Below are 16,207 nucleotides of genomic sequence, written 5' to 3' on the forward strand. Positions count from 1 at the left end.
GCTCAGCGATTCTCTGCACGATCAACCTCTCACATGTTTAAGCTTGCTGCGGGAGATTTCACTTGTCATGTTTGCATAGTAAGCTAACAATTAATAAGACGATGTCAGAGGAATTGGTGCACAAATTATCATCACTCACAGATCAGTGCTGTCGCTCTCTATACACAGTTCGCGCGATTGCAAAGTGAAAGCAAAAAAACAAGCGCAAATTCAAACACGATTTCAATATGTCACATATTGACAGTGGCTCACCCAATGACATAATTGCCCAGCTACATTTCTGAAAGAATGCAAAAGCATTGACATATATTTTTCCTTCCTACAATAGCCCGACAGGCAGGGGAGAGATAGCCCCGGGACGTCGGGCTAGCGATATTGCGAGCCCTGTATCTGATTGAGGAATCACTCATCTTTGGAAAAGAGAGTTTATTACAGAGAAATGTCTCTTTCCAAAATAAAACCTATACTATCCGTTTCTTCTGGGCTATATTCTCAGCAGCATATTAAACATATCAGGTCTCCATAAGGAGAATCCTGTGCTAACAGCTGTCTAAATGACTCGGCTAAAGTTTGTAGCATGCATGCTTGTTTTTGTCTTTGCACTAGGATGATGTCGGTGTAAATGTGCAGTCATATTCGTTGTGTTCCCACTAGTGCTTTCAGGTTAATCTCGTTGAAATAACCTTAACGCCACAACACGGCAAATCTCCGTTAACGAGCTACCCTATACAGAGGGGCTAGACGGCCAACACGTTAACGAGCTAACTGCGCTAACACACTAGCTCCCACCCATGTAATTGAGCATTGCATGGCACATCCAACATACTGTTTTACTTTAGTCCATGACTCGCTTACCTTCAGGGTCATACGTCTCATGAAAACCAAAATAATTCCAAACGCCAGATCTGAATGAGGGTGGGGAGGTCCACTTCTGTCTCGCTAGCTTGCCCTGCGCTCTTCCTTCTGACCATCCTGTCTGTGTTGAGTGCTCAGTGAATCTGCGTTCGACTACTCCGCCTAGGCTGCACTCTCGAGCCTAGGCGGAGTAGTCAAATGCAGATTCACTGAGCACTCAACACAGACAGCATCGTCAGAAGGAAAGTTGATAAAATAAATTACAAATTTTGTATTGTTCTTTTTTTTTCTCCCCTTTGGTTTTCTTTCTTTCTCTCCCCCTCTTTCTTTCATTCTTTCCCCCTGTCCTATCCCACAGTCATGTCTGTCCCGTTTGCAACTGAAAATAAAATAAATTCATAATTATAATAAAGGTCAATCAAATGGACCAATATGATGATCCACTTAAAATAAATCCTCTTGGCATCTTTCTTGGCCTCAAGACAACAATTCTGATGGCTATAGATCCAAACGGGACACAAAAAAAAAAAATTGAAAAAAAATTGAAAAAAAAAAAATTGAAAAAAATTGTATTGTTCGATACATATACGTACCGAACCGAAAGCACTGTATCGAACGGTTCAATATCGATACGAATATCGTTGCACCCCTAATATATATATATCCTGCACCCTCTATTAGAATATATATATTGAAAGTATTTTGCAGTGCATTGCCTGTTTTACATATCATGAGATTGACTACTGAGCTCGCTGTGGCCTGTGTGTCCCCATGATGTATGCATGCATACACGTGGCTTTATGGATGTGTGTACATGTGTGTGCGTGGTATGTTTGTCCATTGGCTGTCCTCTGTCAGGTCCCCTGATGAAACACCCAGCAGGAGTTCACAGCGTCAAGGCAGCTGCTGCAGCTCTCGAAGTCCCTCCTTGTCTTCCATCAGGAGTGCCTCCAGATCACCCACCAGGTAACCCTCCCCCATTGTACACACGCACACAGACAGTATAGTCCCACTGAAATACCTCTCCTGACTGTCAAGCAGTTGCTCTGGTGACAGTAAGTCTTCCCATCATTTACTCTTTACCCCCAGGGCGATAGATTGGGATACAAATGGGGCTTGCCTGCATTTCTTAAACTCACCCTGCTAAACGGTTGTGATATCTCACTCTGCCCTCATGTTCGGTTAGATGACAAAGCATTCATTGTTTATTCAGTTCATGGGGCATTTATCTTTTTATTCTGTAGTTATGTATTATAGTTCAGCCTTTTGCATTACTTATAATTGCTCTTGAAAAATTAAGAGTCACTCTTGAGGGATCACATGACTCATAATGTGCATTAACAGATCAGCAAGTCAGAAAAAAGGTTTTACTCTCTACCTGTCTAAGCTAAACTGTAGGGAAACATTATGCAGAGTTCTATATAAACGTTATTTGTGCGAAGCCTCTTTTTGTGTGTAAAAATAAGCAAAATGCAAAGTGAATTGTAATAGCAAACAAAATTCAATATTCGTGAAGCAGCAAATGAGATAAACAAGAATAATCAGAGAAATAGAATGTACTAGCTTGTTTCTACCGGATTGCACCCAAGTTAGAGTAAAGTGGTGTGCCCTGCTGTTCCAGATTAAACTCCAAACACAAGACAGACGGTCAAAAGATGTCTGACACCCCGCAGTCCCCGGCCCCCGAGAGTCCCACCACTTGGCACAACGGGGACCACACCCAGCGAAGCCGCAACGGCAAGGCCGGCAGACTCAACCACACCGATGGCGAGAAAGGGAACGATGTATGTAATCTCCTCTATTTTGTTTCCGCACACACACACCACCCCCTCCCACCCGGCCTCCCTCCGGTGGTATTTGCCGCAGCCCCCTGCAAATGAGTTTTAACTTGCTCTCTTGTGTTGGTTCACATGAATTCTCATCTAAGACACTGAGAGGTTTGTGTTCTTTTATTAGTTTTTCCTTGGTCATAGCTCAGTTATTATTATTATAATTATTATTATTAATGGTATTATTTTCAACATGTCAAAGACAAACCTTTTCGCAAAACTTGCCGCTCCTGCTGCTTTGTTTCTGGCTCTCTTTGACTCCTGTCATCTTGTGTTTCTTTTTTAAAAAATTATTTTCTTTTCTTTTGTTTGTTTGTTTTTTGCTTTTTTTCTTGTTATTTGCCAGTAATACAGAGAGGGAGCAAAGAGAAGAAAAGTTTAAGTGTTTCCGTTCAAGTATATACTCTCTAAGTCACACAGCATTAGCGTACCACACCTCGGATGGGGATCCGAGCCACATTGGTGCACAAAGTCTCCAAACAAAGGAGCAAAAAACAATATGTTGTGGAGTTGTGTGATTTTCTCTCCGTCACAAGGCCCAAACCTGCGAAGAAATATCAACTCAGGTGTGATAAGTTTTACGCCAGATAAAGACTTAATTAATCAGCATTGAAAGAGGCGCAATCTGATTTCTGACAGTGCTATAAAGTGATAGCAATCTGCAAATTCTCCTCAAACAAAATAATCCAAATACTTACTGGAAAGTCTGAATCCAAGCAGGCCAGAATGAGTTATAGCAAACTTTTAAGTGGTAGCTGAGTATCCTGGCACATATGGAAGATTTAAAAAAAAAAAGGAAAGAAGGAAGAAGAAATAAAGAGAAATGCAAACATGGATTTGCTGTGTCATAATTAAAAAGGTAAGAAAAATTACCTTATGACTTATTGATGAAACATTTTTTTAGACATAAAAGTCAGTGAAGCTAAAGTGAGGATATCTTTAACGTAATTAAAAATCAGTGCCCAAGTAATTACAAATCAGAAAGTTTGCTCTCAAAAATGAGCACTCAAAGACTTTTGATTTAAAAGCTTTGGGTATTTATGATTTTATTATTACTTATTTTGGGGTGACTATTGCATTTTTTTTTAATTAATCAGATCTGACTGGTGATCTAAACAGTTAAAGACAATTTTGATAATATTTAAAATTGACTTTTACATCTTTCTTTGATACAGTGACTGTATTAAAGCACAGGATTCAATGATGAGGTAATAAACAGACGAGTGATTAGTAACACTTTCAAAGTTGACACCCTTTTGCATGATTTAAATAAACAACTAAACACAGGAATACAGGAGTAGAAAATGTATGTCACGTCAATATCTTTTGAATTTTAAAAAGCTGTCGATAACTGCTTTTTATTTACATGTGGATGGCAGCACTACATTTTCATGAACAGTGTGAGGGAGGCTTTCCTTTATTTAGACTGGGAGACATCACATATGCCAGAAATGAAAAGAAATCAACTAGCCAATTTGCCACAGTGTCATGTTTTTTCTTTAGGCTCGCCAGCTGCAGGGATGCTACATTTGACTTTATATTTACATTTTTGATTGTGGATGCTAATAACAGTCAAACACAAGCGATAAATAACGGTATTTTTAACGCATGTGTTTCATGTAAATATGACACCGCATTTTTGTTTTGGCTCAAGGTTCTTTAAATCTTTCATACATGTCTAAATCTTGCACTGCATTAAGAGTTATAACCCCAGTTCCAAAAAACTTAAGATTCTGTGTAAATGTAAATAACAGAGGATGATTATTTGCAAATGTCATAAATACATGTTTTATTCACAATAGATAACAAAAAATGTACCAAATGTATAAACTGAGAACATAAAAAAAAGTTACTTTGAATTTGATGACAGCAACGTATCTCAAAAAACTGGGAACAGGGCCATGCTTGAGGAGACCAGCTGCTGGACTTTTGGGAGAGCAATGTTGTCCCATTCTTGTCTGTTATAGGATTACAGCTGCTCAACAGTTCTGGGTCTTCTTTTTCTTACCGTTATTTTCATTATGTGCCTTGTGTGTTCAGTTAGTGAAAGGTCTGGACTACAGGAAGGCCAGTTCATCACCCCAACTCTTCTACTATAAAGGCATACTGTTGTAATAAATTAGATACACCATGTGGTTTAGCATCACTTTGATATGTGAGTTCTCTAAACCCTGTATGTAAATTATAAAACTGATTGTGCTTTTCACAATGTGCAAGCTCACTTCCATAGGCACTAATGCACCCCCCATACCATCAGAGATGCAGACTTCTAAGCAAGAGCTAACAACAAGTTGGATGCTCCTTCTTCTCTTTAGCCCAGATGCAATGCCCATGTTTTCCAAAAAAGAAGAATGTTTTTTTTCTTCATTGGAGCTTCACCCTGTGTTCACAGAAAGCGAGTTCAGGAAATGTTCCTGAACCCATGAGGTGATTACAAGGATAGAATCATACCTGTTTTAGTACAGTGCTGCCTTAGGGTTCAAAGATCATAGGCATTCGGTATTGATTTTTGGCCTTTTCCACTGTGCACAGACATTTCTTCCGATTCTCTGATTCTTTTGGTGGTACTATGTACTGTAGATGATGAGATCCCCTAAATGGAATATGTTGATGGGCCTTATTCTGAAATTCTTTTACAATTTATAGATGCTGTGTTTTTGCAGCCTGGTGAACATTTGATATGTGTTGCTGCCATCAAATTCAGAAGAGGCTAATGAGTCAAATGTCTTAGTTTAAACATTTGATATAGCTTCTGTGTTTTCTGCTGTTAATAAAATATGGGTTTATGAGATTTGAAAATCATTGCATTCTGTTTTTATCAAAACATTTAGACAGCTACTCAGTATTTTTGAAATCGGATTTGCATAAAAACATGTCACTCGACAGGTCCTTTAAGGAATGATGGATTAATTACTCTGTTGTTCAAATGAAAAACTCCACTGCAAGCTCACAGTAGACTGACAGAGGATAGCATGGTATAAATCATAAATGTAGTCCTCCCTGTCTGTTCAGGCTGAAGCTGCTCGTTGTTTGTTTTGGTATTTTCGAACATTACCATGTTTATGAGCCCCTGATTACCTGAAGACAAAGACAAACCCTTTGATGAGCTTTAAATTACTTACTGCTATTATGGAAGCATCCCTGCTCCTCCATACTGTAAATGGGTCATTAGAGCTGTGGTTTGATGAGTGATTACACTCAAATTAAATAAAACACACCACTTAGACAAAGGGGATCACCTGTGAAATCAGCAAGCACTGATAAATATGAGTTTAAATAGGCTGCAAACACTCACTCCTGAGAACTGACACCTTCTATTTCCTACTTCAGCTTGCATGTCTCTCTACGGGGTCTCATCTGATCTCTTTCTCTCTTTCTCTCTCTGCTTATTTCATTCATTACTTTGTTTTCCTTATCAATTTAAGTGGTGAATAAATGAATAAATGCCCAAATCTTTCTGTCTCGTTTATATAAAAAGCACTCAAATGCTTTGGAACTGGACCAAGTAGGTTAACTGGGTATGTGTTACAGTTTCTTTTTGTCAATACAATTGTCTTTCTTCTCAAGCACATGCTCTGCTCAGTGATAGATCCTCTTCTCCTCCAGGCGTCTAACAGCTCCTGGCAAACCACCAGGGGTTAAGGAGATGCTCCTCTCTGTTGCTTTACTTCACCATGTCGATGTGCATGAGGCCCCTAAGAGGCAGTATCTCTTCTGTTCCTGCCTTTTTTGTTTATACTTAATCTGGACAATGCCAAGCAAACTCTGTTTGGTCATGTACATTTGAGCCATTCTGTTGGGAAATAGTATAAGAAGAGCATGTAATTGGCTCACATTTTCTAAAGCAGCATCTCTGTGGCACATAAACTACCACTCTTTTTAATCTCCACCAAAAGCTCAAATATTTAAAAATTATCAAAGTGGAACATTGCACGGGAGGATGGTTATGAGTGACAGATCCTGGATCTAACTGAAGTCTGATTTTACTGCAGCAATTGTGTGACTAAGCAAATGTTCTGCATAGCAGCTCTGGTTTTACTATCTATCATCTCAGTTTGTATTCCTGTAGCCATCCTGTAGCTCTGTTTGAAGCAGTCTTATTCACTGTGTGGGAGGGAGTCCCTCAGATGTCCCAGAGGAACGCTCAGAGTAACAGCTGTGTGCTGTTAAGCTGCTGTTGGGCCAAACTAACCAGTCAGTCCATCTGTCCAAAGCCTTCTCTCTGGAAAAACACAGCATGCAGTTTGAAAATCATTCTAATTCAAGGTAAATTTTACTTTTATTTGCTCTTTACTGCTCCTTGTTGCCACTGGAGAAAAACACCCACTACAACAGTGGCTATTTTTTGATTTAAATGTTCTTCAAGATGAGCATTTCCTAACTGTTTGTGGGAATGGAAATTCAAATCAACTCTATTTAATTTTAGCTCAATTCCAGATATTTTATTTATATAGTACCAAATCACAGAAACGGTCACCTCAAGGTGTTTTATATTGTAAGGTAAAGATCCTACAATAATACAGAGCATGACCGACTATGAGCAAGCACTTGGCGACTATGGGAAGGAAAAACTCTGTTTTAACAGGAAGAAACCTTCATCAGAACCAGACACAGGGAGGGGCGGGCCATCTGCTGCAACCAGCTACAACAGGAAGAAGACACAATACAAATAAGCAGTTTATCTGTATTTATTTATTTGCTAATAGAATAATTATTTATTACAAGTTTAACTGCAAAACAGATTTTTACCTAACTGCCCTTTGAAAACCACTTGTGAGGATCTCACCATTTTGTTTGGATAAATTGGATTAACACAATGTGTTCCCTAAAACTGTGCAATGTGTGGGTCTCCTCAAGGTCCGTTTATAGCATCATATCTCAAAAATGACAAAATCTAAATACAAAATGCCAAAAGAGAGCAATACACTAATACAGCTTGCAGTCTAATCTGCAGAAGTTGGAGATAAAGAAAAAAGAAAGCAACAAAGGCGACTTTCTTTAATTCTATCATGCCACGAGGGGGGGGGGGGGGGGGGGGGGGTAATGAGCCAATCTGAGCTAGGCTCATCAGATTTAATCAAACAACAACAAATGACAATAAAGACAAACTATTTATAATTTATCTAACTATACTGTTTTTTTTCCAGAGGTAAGGCTTCTACTAACTGATCCATCCTGCAGCATCCCTAGGCTTTTCTATGGGAAGCATCCATTTCTGCCTCCTCCACAGTGGATGAAACGATCCCAAAAGGGCTAATTTCTTCCTGCGCATTATTAATGGATATCTTTAAACACGATTACATGGACTTTTGAAAATAGTTCGGACAACTTACACCTTAATTAACATGATTTTTTTTAAAGGGACTCAAGCCATTTTGATTGAAAGCTCTCTGTACACACTAACAGTTTAAACAGAAGCTCAGAAAAGCTCCTTAAGGCGCCCTCTTGTTGTACCTGTGTTTATGGTGATAAACACAAAGGAATGCCTGGAAGAAAGCTGGGCTGACGTCCAAAAATAAAGTACAGAGTAGACCAGTGCTGTTCCTACTGTTGCTGCTGCTGCTGGAGAAGACCCAGGCCAAAATGTGACTGGGGTCCCTTTCAGATGTGCTGACTCTTTAGTTTGTCAATCTTAGCATTGACTGCTCCCCTCCAGCACTCTTTTTAAACCCCTCCTCCTCTTTCCTACCCGATCATCTGTGTCCTCTGTGACTCACATCTCACTCTCGTTGTCCTGCCATTTTTCTTCCCGCCAGCTCTGCATGACCCCCCTTCCTATTCCTCCTCCTGCTTCTCCTCCTCCTCTGTCTCCATTTAGCAATTCTACTCTACATGGATGTCCACTAACATTAACTCTGTCCCTCTCTGTCCTCCCTCCCCTGTTTTGATACAAATATGGCTGCATTTGTACAAGCGAAAAAGACAGAGCAAATCATGTAGTTTATAGATTCATCCTTTGTTTTGAATTTGAATTTGATTTTGAATTCCATCTGATTTTGATTTTTACTTTCCCCCCTCTATTTTTCTTTCTTTTCTTTTTTTTGTTTGGTTTAATTTATTCTCAGTCTCTGGACTAAATATGTAGCGCTGATACTAAAAGAGGTCATTGTCTTTTTCCCATTTTCGCTGCGGAGAACATTCCTTTCTCCTCTTTTTTTCCTTTTTTTCTTTCTTTCCTGTTTTTTGTTGATATTGCATACGTGTCACTGATTGAAATGGAAGGTAGGTAATGCTTTGCCTACGCACGTGATCTTTATGCAGATGAGAATGTGACAAGCACCCTAGCCTGAGTGACGTCAATGTTTCTCTCTCAATCTCTCTCTTTCTCTCTCTCTCTTTCTGTTGTTTACCAATGGTCTTTAACCAAATTAATTTGACTTCATCAATTATGATTTGACTCTTAAAAGATTGGATTACGTAGCGCTCTGGTTTTTCTCTTTCCTGCTTAATTTCATCCTGAAGTCCAGTATCCAGCTTTATCTTCCAGGTCCATTTCTGTCCATTTATTTTTCTTTTCTCTCTGTTCTGGTAGAATGCATTCCTGTTTGTCCAGCATCTCTCTGTTTGTCGGTGAATTAGTACATTCGTCTTTTGATTTTCACCATATTGATTTCCTCGACTGTTTCCAATAACTGTCTTAAGCACAAGTGGTTGTGTTTTCCTATTATTACGCTTAGTTGTCTCCTCTCTAGTGGAGAACGGTGCTTTTGTTGTATCTTCAGATAGCAGCTCAGACAGAACAGGATAATGCATGCGGAAGACCCAGCTGTATTTGCTTTCAGACAAAGCGCCTTTTGGAGATTAACCTTCTGGCCTGCTTACAGTGAGCAGTGCATTACTGTGCATCACAAATTTTAGTCCCTAAACTCCCACTGTAATGCTAATTCTATTTTTTTTTTTGTCCTATGTTTAAAATAGAGGTTCTCTCTACATACTGTTTAAGGATGACAGCACTCTAGTTTTTATTTTATCATGAAATCCCCTGAAAAGACCAAAGCAAACAACACAGGCTGTCTGTCAATACAATTCCTGTACCCAGTCTGTTATACATTCTTACCGAAGGTGCAATAATTTATGAATGGGGCCCAATAGTTCAATTTCTACAAACAGTTTCATTTGGTAAGACTTTACAACAAAAATCAGTTTAATTTATATGGTGCTAGTTAACAGTTAGAATTGTCTTAAGGTCCTTTATGTTGTAAGGTAAAAGAAATCCCCAACAATCAGATGCCTGTGGGCAGCACTTGGTAACTGTAGGGAAGAAAAACTCCCTTTTAACAGTAAGAGACCCCTGACAGAACCAGGTTAAGGGAAGAGAAGCCATTGAAGCTAGACACAAAAGTGAAGTGAAGACATGTTCACAGTAATGATGCTGATGTTTAGTACTTAGCTCTTAGTTTGCTGATTTAACACAAAGTACAGCTGAGGCTGACGGGAATGTTGTACACTGAAGTATTGGATTGCATTTTAATTTATTTAGGCTTTATCGCTGTCATCAAGTTATCAACCAAATTCCATGACAATCTAGCTAATGACAATACACTGAAACTAGTTGGTGGTGGTTGATAGTGTGCCAGAGAATCTGGGAACTGGAAATATCTAATTCAGAGTTTACATTTTTCTGTCTCGAGCAAAGTGGTAAATGAAGCTGCTATTGCCATGCTAGTGGCTCTGCGTAGGGGACAGTGCTCTCCTAATATTCTTTCTGGCCATTATAATTTCCAGAGTAAATGTTGCATGACATGGGAACTATTTTTAACCGTGCGTTAACACACATTTGGTGCCAATGAAATAAGAGATTGCCCAGTGAAGCAATTGAACTGGCTGCCCTGCTAAAATAAATTAAGTGCAGTTTATTCCGGACCACTAAAGTCAGGTGTTATTTCCTTATACACTCATTTATTTTTGGCAGCATGTCATTGTTCTGATTCCCAAAGTGGCTTGCAGATGCAAAGCAACTATGAGCAGAAAAACCCAACCAAAAATTGTTTTGGTCTTTTTGTGGGATTTACAAAAGTGTATGATATTGTCTGCTTTATACCCTTTAAAGCTTTGCCAATTTTTGTTAGCTTCAAGGTCATTCCTGACTCTAAAAAAATCACTGATTTGGGTAAAATGTCTAGTTTTTTAAGCCTATTAATACAGCACTCTCTAATGTAGCAACAACTCCCTGGAACTCCATGTAATAGCAAAATTCTGCTAGTGTGAGAACTGTAAGTGTCCTGTATGAAAGACATTAAAGAGTCCACAAGCACGAACACTGAGATAGTTAACTAGCAAACATGTCAGGCTGTCTCATTATATAAAGCACACTAAGAGCAAAAAGGTAAAGGAAGTATCTTTAACTCTCACCGACCCATTGCTCTGTGATGTTTAGGAAGGTGACTGGACCCAGAGGATTTAACTCTCTGTGTGAGGGACTCCCTGCACATTGTGGTTTTCCTCTTTGCTTTTCAGTTCTTTTCTATTGATTTCCATGCATTGTCTCATGAGTCACTGGCAGGGAAGGGTTTTGTGTCTTTTTCTCTTGCATTTTGTGAATCTAATGATGCACTTATGTTGCCCCACTTTTCCCTTTTCTTCATACCTTACCTACTAAAGGAGGGAATACCACTTTATTGGTAAGTGGATGTTAACCAGAAGGGAGTTAAAGGGAGTAACCATTAAAAAAAACAAAGAAAATGGGTCGCTGTTCACATCTCAGCAATTGTCTTCAGGAAAAAAAATCCAGAAAGAGAAAATTGAGTAGCAGAAGATTTGTTTTCTGATTCGATTGATACAATAATTGTGATCTTTATTTTGTTCCTTCCATTTCTGTGATGTTCCGTCAAGTTGTCTTCTCTTTCTGTTTCGTTTCTTTTTTTAACCATTACTGAAAAAACTGAAGAAGTCCTCTGTTTCTACTCTACAAAATCTGTATCTCTCTAATTTCTGCCTCTGCTCTTAAAATTATTTGGTTCACAGTTTTGTTTTGTTTCTTTTTTCTACCCTCTCTTCCCCCTTTTCCTAGATTTTTGTTTGTTTTTGCGATTATTATTTCTTCAACTCATTATGGTTTTGCATGCCAAGTATTGCATGCGCTGCACCATAGAGGACTATCTATAAGCCATATGGAGAAAACCTAGATCTTTTTCTTTTAGATGTTTACCTTCTTTTGGCAAGTACACCATAGCTCTCAATTACCAACTTGAAAACTCTCTGATGCTATTTTTATCCTTTTTTTTTCCTTTTTCTTTTCTTTTTTTTCCCTTTTGTTGGTCATCATTTCTCTACAGAAGTTCCACATGCTGACTGCCAGCTCTGCAAGCGTCCAGTCATCTCTGCTGAGAGAGCACAAGATCCACAGCGCCCCTATCAGGAACCAGATGGGAAAGATGTGTGTTGCAGAAGATACTGGGAGTGTCGATGGCACAGCTATAGGGAGCTCTCTGAGCAAGGCGTCAGGGAAGAGAGGAGGCCAGAGAGGTCAGAATAAGAGCTCCCACTCCCCTGCTCACAGCAGTGATTCGACCCACTCCCAGCACAACCATACTTACAGAGGGAGGAGCTCTCGTCACCACAGAAAGTAAGCCTTCCATTGCAGTTGTGCACTTTCAGGCTCTTATCACTGCTGGACCTCACCGCTTTGGCTTTGCAAATGAGAGAGAACTGTTTGACATCTGCTGGATTATACTTCCCATTCCCCCAGGGGCAAAGGTGGCCACTCTTCCAAGAGACACCACCAATCCAGTCGGGGTCAGGCACGCCACCGGAGCACATCAGCGTCTCCAGGGCACACGTCAGCCAACAAAGTCGGGAGCAAGGCAAACCTCCGACAGCGCAGCAGCTCCTGGAGCAGCGGGCGTTCATCCTCGCCTTCTGCTTCCAAAGACAGAGGACCCAGCAAGGCCAAGTCCCCGCACAATAGGCAAAACGCCTCCAGGTGAGCCGCTGTCTGATGTATAGTAGATTTATAATATGCTCCCATTGGTCGATGGTGTGACTGATTTGTGTGTCACACAGGGACAGGGAGAGTGCCAACCGCTCTGACACCGACAGCCGAGCTCGCCGCCGTTCACGCAGCTACTCACCTATCCGCAAAAGAAGAAGAGATTCACCCAGCTTCATGGAGGCTCGCAGGATCACCAGGTAACACCACATGATTAAACACACTTCTCCTCCACATTGTGTGTGTGTGTGTTTCTGCTCTTCCCTGCAAGGACCGAGCCCCAGAATAACACAGCCATGTATCTTGTTCTTTCTCACAGGCCTGAGTGGCTCTTAAATATGAGACACTTTAATGCGTTACACTTAAAGCATGTCCCATGATTTGGCAGGACGGTACTCATGCTGGGGTAAAAGTCATTCTTTCATAGCTTCAAATTACAACAAAGGCAGGCAAAAGAAATAAAGAGAAGGGATTTTGCTTCTGTTTCAACTCACGACTGGTAATTTTTAAGAAACCCATTAAGAGCCATTAAATCCTTTATGTGGAATAAAAATGAAAAACCACAGGCATAAATGGATGCAGTCATTATAAGGGTGGAGCTCTGGTAGACAGAAAATGTTACCTCCTGCTTTTAAACATCTATTTCAGACTTTCTATGGGCATCATGAGGGACATAAAGTGATCACTGTCCTTTATGTTTGGGTTTTTACTCTGCCATCATGTTTCATTTCCTTTAGAGATGACATACCATGTGTAATAGTTTTGTACTTTCATTTACTGCAATGTCCCTCACTAAACAAGTTTTTATTATTGCCTAACTATAGCACTAGAGAATTGAAATACTGTATGAATTAAAAGCAAACATGCTACCAACAAAAACTACAAATCATATGGTGTTTCTGAGTCATTTCAGTAGAAAGATTGAACTGAAACTGCAAAAAATGTGCCTTATGGTGGTACCTGGGACCAGATACATACAGCTCTGTGTAGACTTACAACTAAAACTGTGAGTACACAAAAGCAGAAATGCAAGTGAAATTGCCTGTTTTGCTTTATAGTAAATTCCACCTTGGTTTGACTTGCCAACATCCAAATATCAGTTTGAGTCTTTATGTATCAAGCCTAGTAATGTTAATGTCTAGTTCATGAAAACAAATGAAAACCTGCAATGACCAGTTGGCAATGTCTGCCCACAGTCCCACTGAGACATGGATAGTGTCTCCCACACCTGAATCAATGAACTTGTGTAAAGTCAAGTTCCAGGAACAGCATAAAGTCTGACACCATCTGAGGATTTGATCCTCGTACCTAAAAGCAGTCAGGGTGCACTGGGTTAACCCTGTAACGCCAAGTGGATCATATTTGATACATTAGTTTTTTACCTTAAAAACCTGACACACACAATCAGATACACACAGTGTTACTGTGAACAAACTGCACGATATAGCAAAAATGACACAAATTGAAACATAAATTATATTATGATATATTATAATCTTATTTTTTGTTATTTGTTAGAAGGTTCAATAAACACTTGAATTTGAATTTTCTGGCAAGTATTTCATGGTTCAGGCTGTAGAGGGTCAACACATGGAAGTCTGTGTGACCCCTCCAAAGATATGCATCCCCAGACCATCACCATCCCACTGCCACACCAGTCATGCTGGATGATGCTGTAAATGTATAACATCTGCCACAGACTCCAGACTGTTTCATGTTTCCACATGTATTCAGTGTGAACCAGCTCTTATCTGTGACGAGAACAGGGCAGCAGTGGGAGGACCTGCCAGTTCTGCTGTTTACAGGTGAAGTCTAGTTGAGCTGCATGATGGTGTACAGTGAGCACAGGTCCCACTAAAGGACATCAGGACCTCTTGCCGCCCTCATAGAGTCTGTTTCTGACAATTTTGTCAGAAACATGCACATAAATAGACCACTGAAGGTCATTTTGTATTGGTCATGCTGCTGGCTCTACAGGCTTGTCCAGCTTTCCTCGTGTAATGGCCTGTATGTCCTTCACACTCTTGAGACTGTACTGTGAGATGCTGCACATATGATCATGCCTTCCTGGAGGAGTTGAAAAGTTATGCTACCTCAATGAGGTGCAGGTACTGTCTCATGCTACCAGTAGTGACAAGGACAGTAGCAAAAAGCATAAATATAGAAAAAACTGTCGGGGGGGATAAGGAAAGAGCATTGGTGTATAGGAAAATTATCCCCTTTTTGGGGGGGGGGATTGCCTTGTTGTTGCCCTTCCAGTCTACTTATTGCTGCTTTTATTTACACCAAAGCAGGTGAAATTGATTCACCATGGTTTGTACTTTCTAATTGGACATGTTGACAGCTGAAGTTTGACTGTCTGTTATACTGTGATGATCAAGTCTTCCTTTTGTGAGCAGTGTAAATATGATCCAAGAAAAGTCCTTTATTCAATTTCTCTCTTAAATCCACGTGTTTGCTTAGTGCAAATCATCTACACATAATAATAATGGATTGGATTTATATAGCGCTTTTCAAGGCACCCAAAGCGCTTTACAATACCACTATTCATTCACTCTCACATTCACACACTGGTGGAGCTAAGCTACAGTTGTAGCCACAGCTGCCCTGGGGCCGACTGACAGAAGCGAGGCTGCCATATCGCGTCATCGGCCCCTCTGGCCAACACCAGTAGGCAAGTAGGGTAAAGTGTCTTGCCCAAGGACACAACGACCAGGACAGAGAGCCCAGGGATCAAACCGGCAACCTTCCAGTTACAGATGCGATTCCCAACCCCCTGAGCCACGGTCGCCCATAAGTTAACTCTGTGTGCTGTACACATTATTTGAAGCCCAGGTACACGGATACCATTACACGGATAGAAGTGTACATCTCAGAAAGTATGTAAATATGAGATCTGAGGATCTGAGCTAGTCACTTAAATTGATAAATGGTTTCAGTTATTGCCCTTATTTTTTTTAATATTGAGTGATTTGTGACTAAAGTGCTTCAATACGAGATATAAAATAAGATGTAAGAATGAGGATGTAAAATGAAAATTAACTGAACTGAGCAAAAGATTTCATTGGTTAAGTTAGTTGTTCCAGTTGTTCTATTCCATTTTGATGAGTCTCTTTAAAACCATGTATTAGACTCATCCACATATTTGTTTCCTGCTTACTTCTTAGATTTCATAATTTATTCTCATATGATCGTTTCATTGTTACCAATAGAAATGCTTTTAGGTGGAGTTAATTATTCAGACAAACGGAAGAAGAAGAAAATCCCCCCTGCAGATGAAATGTGTTTCAGCCTCTCCCTGTGTTACCTCTGCAACCTTCTCGTTCGAGTGTAAATAGCCATGGGTGAAATGTGTGTACTTTGTTATCTTTCACTTCAGTCCTTAAAGGTCCCGACACCAGGCCAACGGGCTGCTGCTGAACCCGACTGCTGCCGGCTAGTTACCCCGGTAACAGTTGCCGTGCAGCAGGACCCCAATACCGTGACTTCTGAAGTTTGGCTGAGCAGCAAATCATCAGAGCTCCCATGAGTAAACCAGGCTTCCTCCTCTGTCCTTTTTCCGCTTCTTCATCTCTTTCCTGAAACTCACTCCAAC

The 16,207-nt window shown here is 40.1% G+C and overlaps 1 protein-coding gene across 7 annotated transcripts in view; it reads left to right on the top strand.

The window, feature by feature from the left end:
• srrm3 (serine/arginine repetitive matrix 3) overlaps positions 1-16,207 on the top strand; it is a 138,449-nt gene that overhangs the window by 119,386 nt on the left and 2,856 nt on the right. For 6 of the 7 annotated variants that reach the window (XM_080307466.1, XM_026180992.2, XM_080307467.1 and 3 more), the window contains 5 exons: positions 1,714-1,821; positions 2,477-2,639; positions 11,960-12,249; positions 12,373-12,606; positions 12,687-12,812. In XM_080307466.1, the coding sequence (XP_080163592.1) occupies positions 1,714-1,821; positions 2,477-2,639; positions 11,960-12,249; positions 12,373-12,606; positions 12,687-12,812 (921 nt within the window). The remainder of the gene's footprint in view (positions 1-1,713; positions 1,822-2,476; positions 2,640-11,959; positions 12,250-12,372; positions 12,607-12,686; positions 12,813-16,207) is intronic. The other variant, XM_080307469.1, reaches the window with a different exon arrangement.

Source organism: Astatotilapia calliptera, chromosome 10 (genome assembly GCF_964374335.1).
Source record: "Astatotilapia calliptera chromosome 10, fAstCal68.1, whole genome shotgun sequence".
Classification (NCBI taxonomy): Eukaryota; Metazoa; Chordata; class Actinopteri; order Cichliformes; family Cichlidae; genus Astatotilapia; species Astatotilapia calliptera.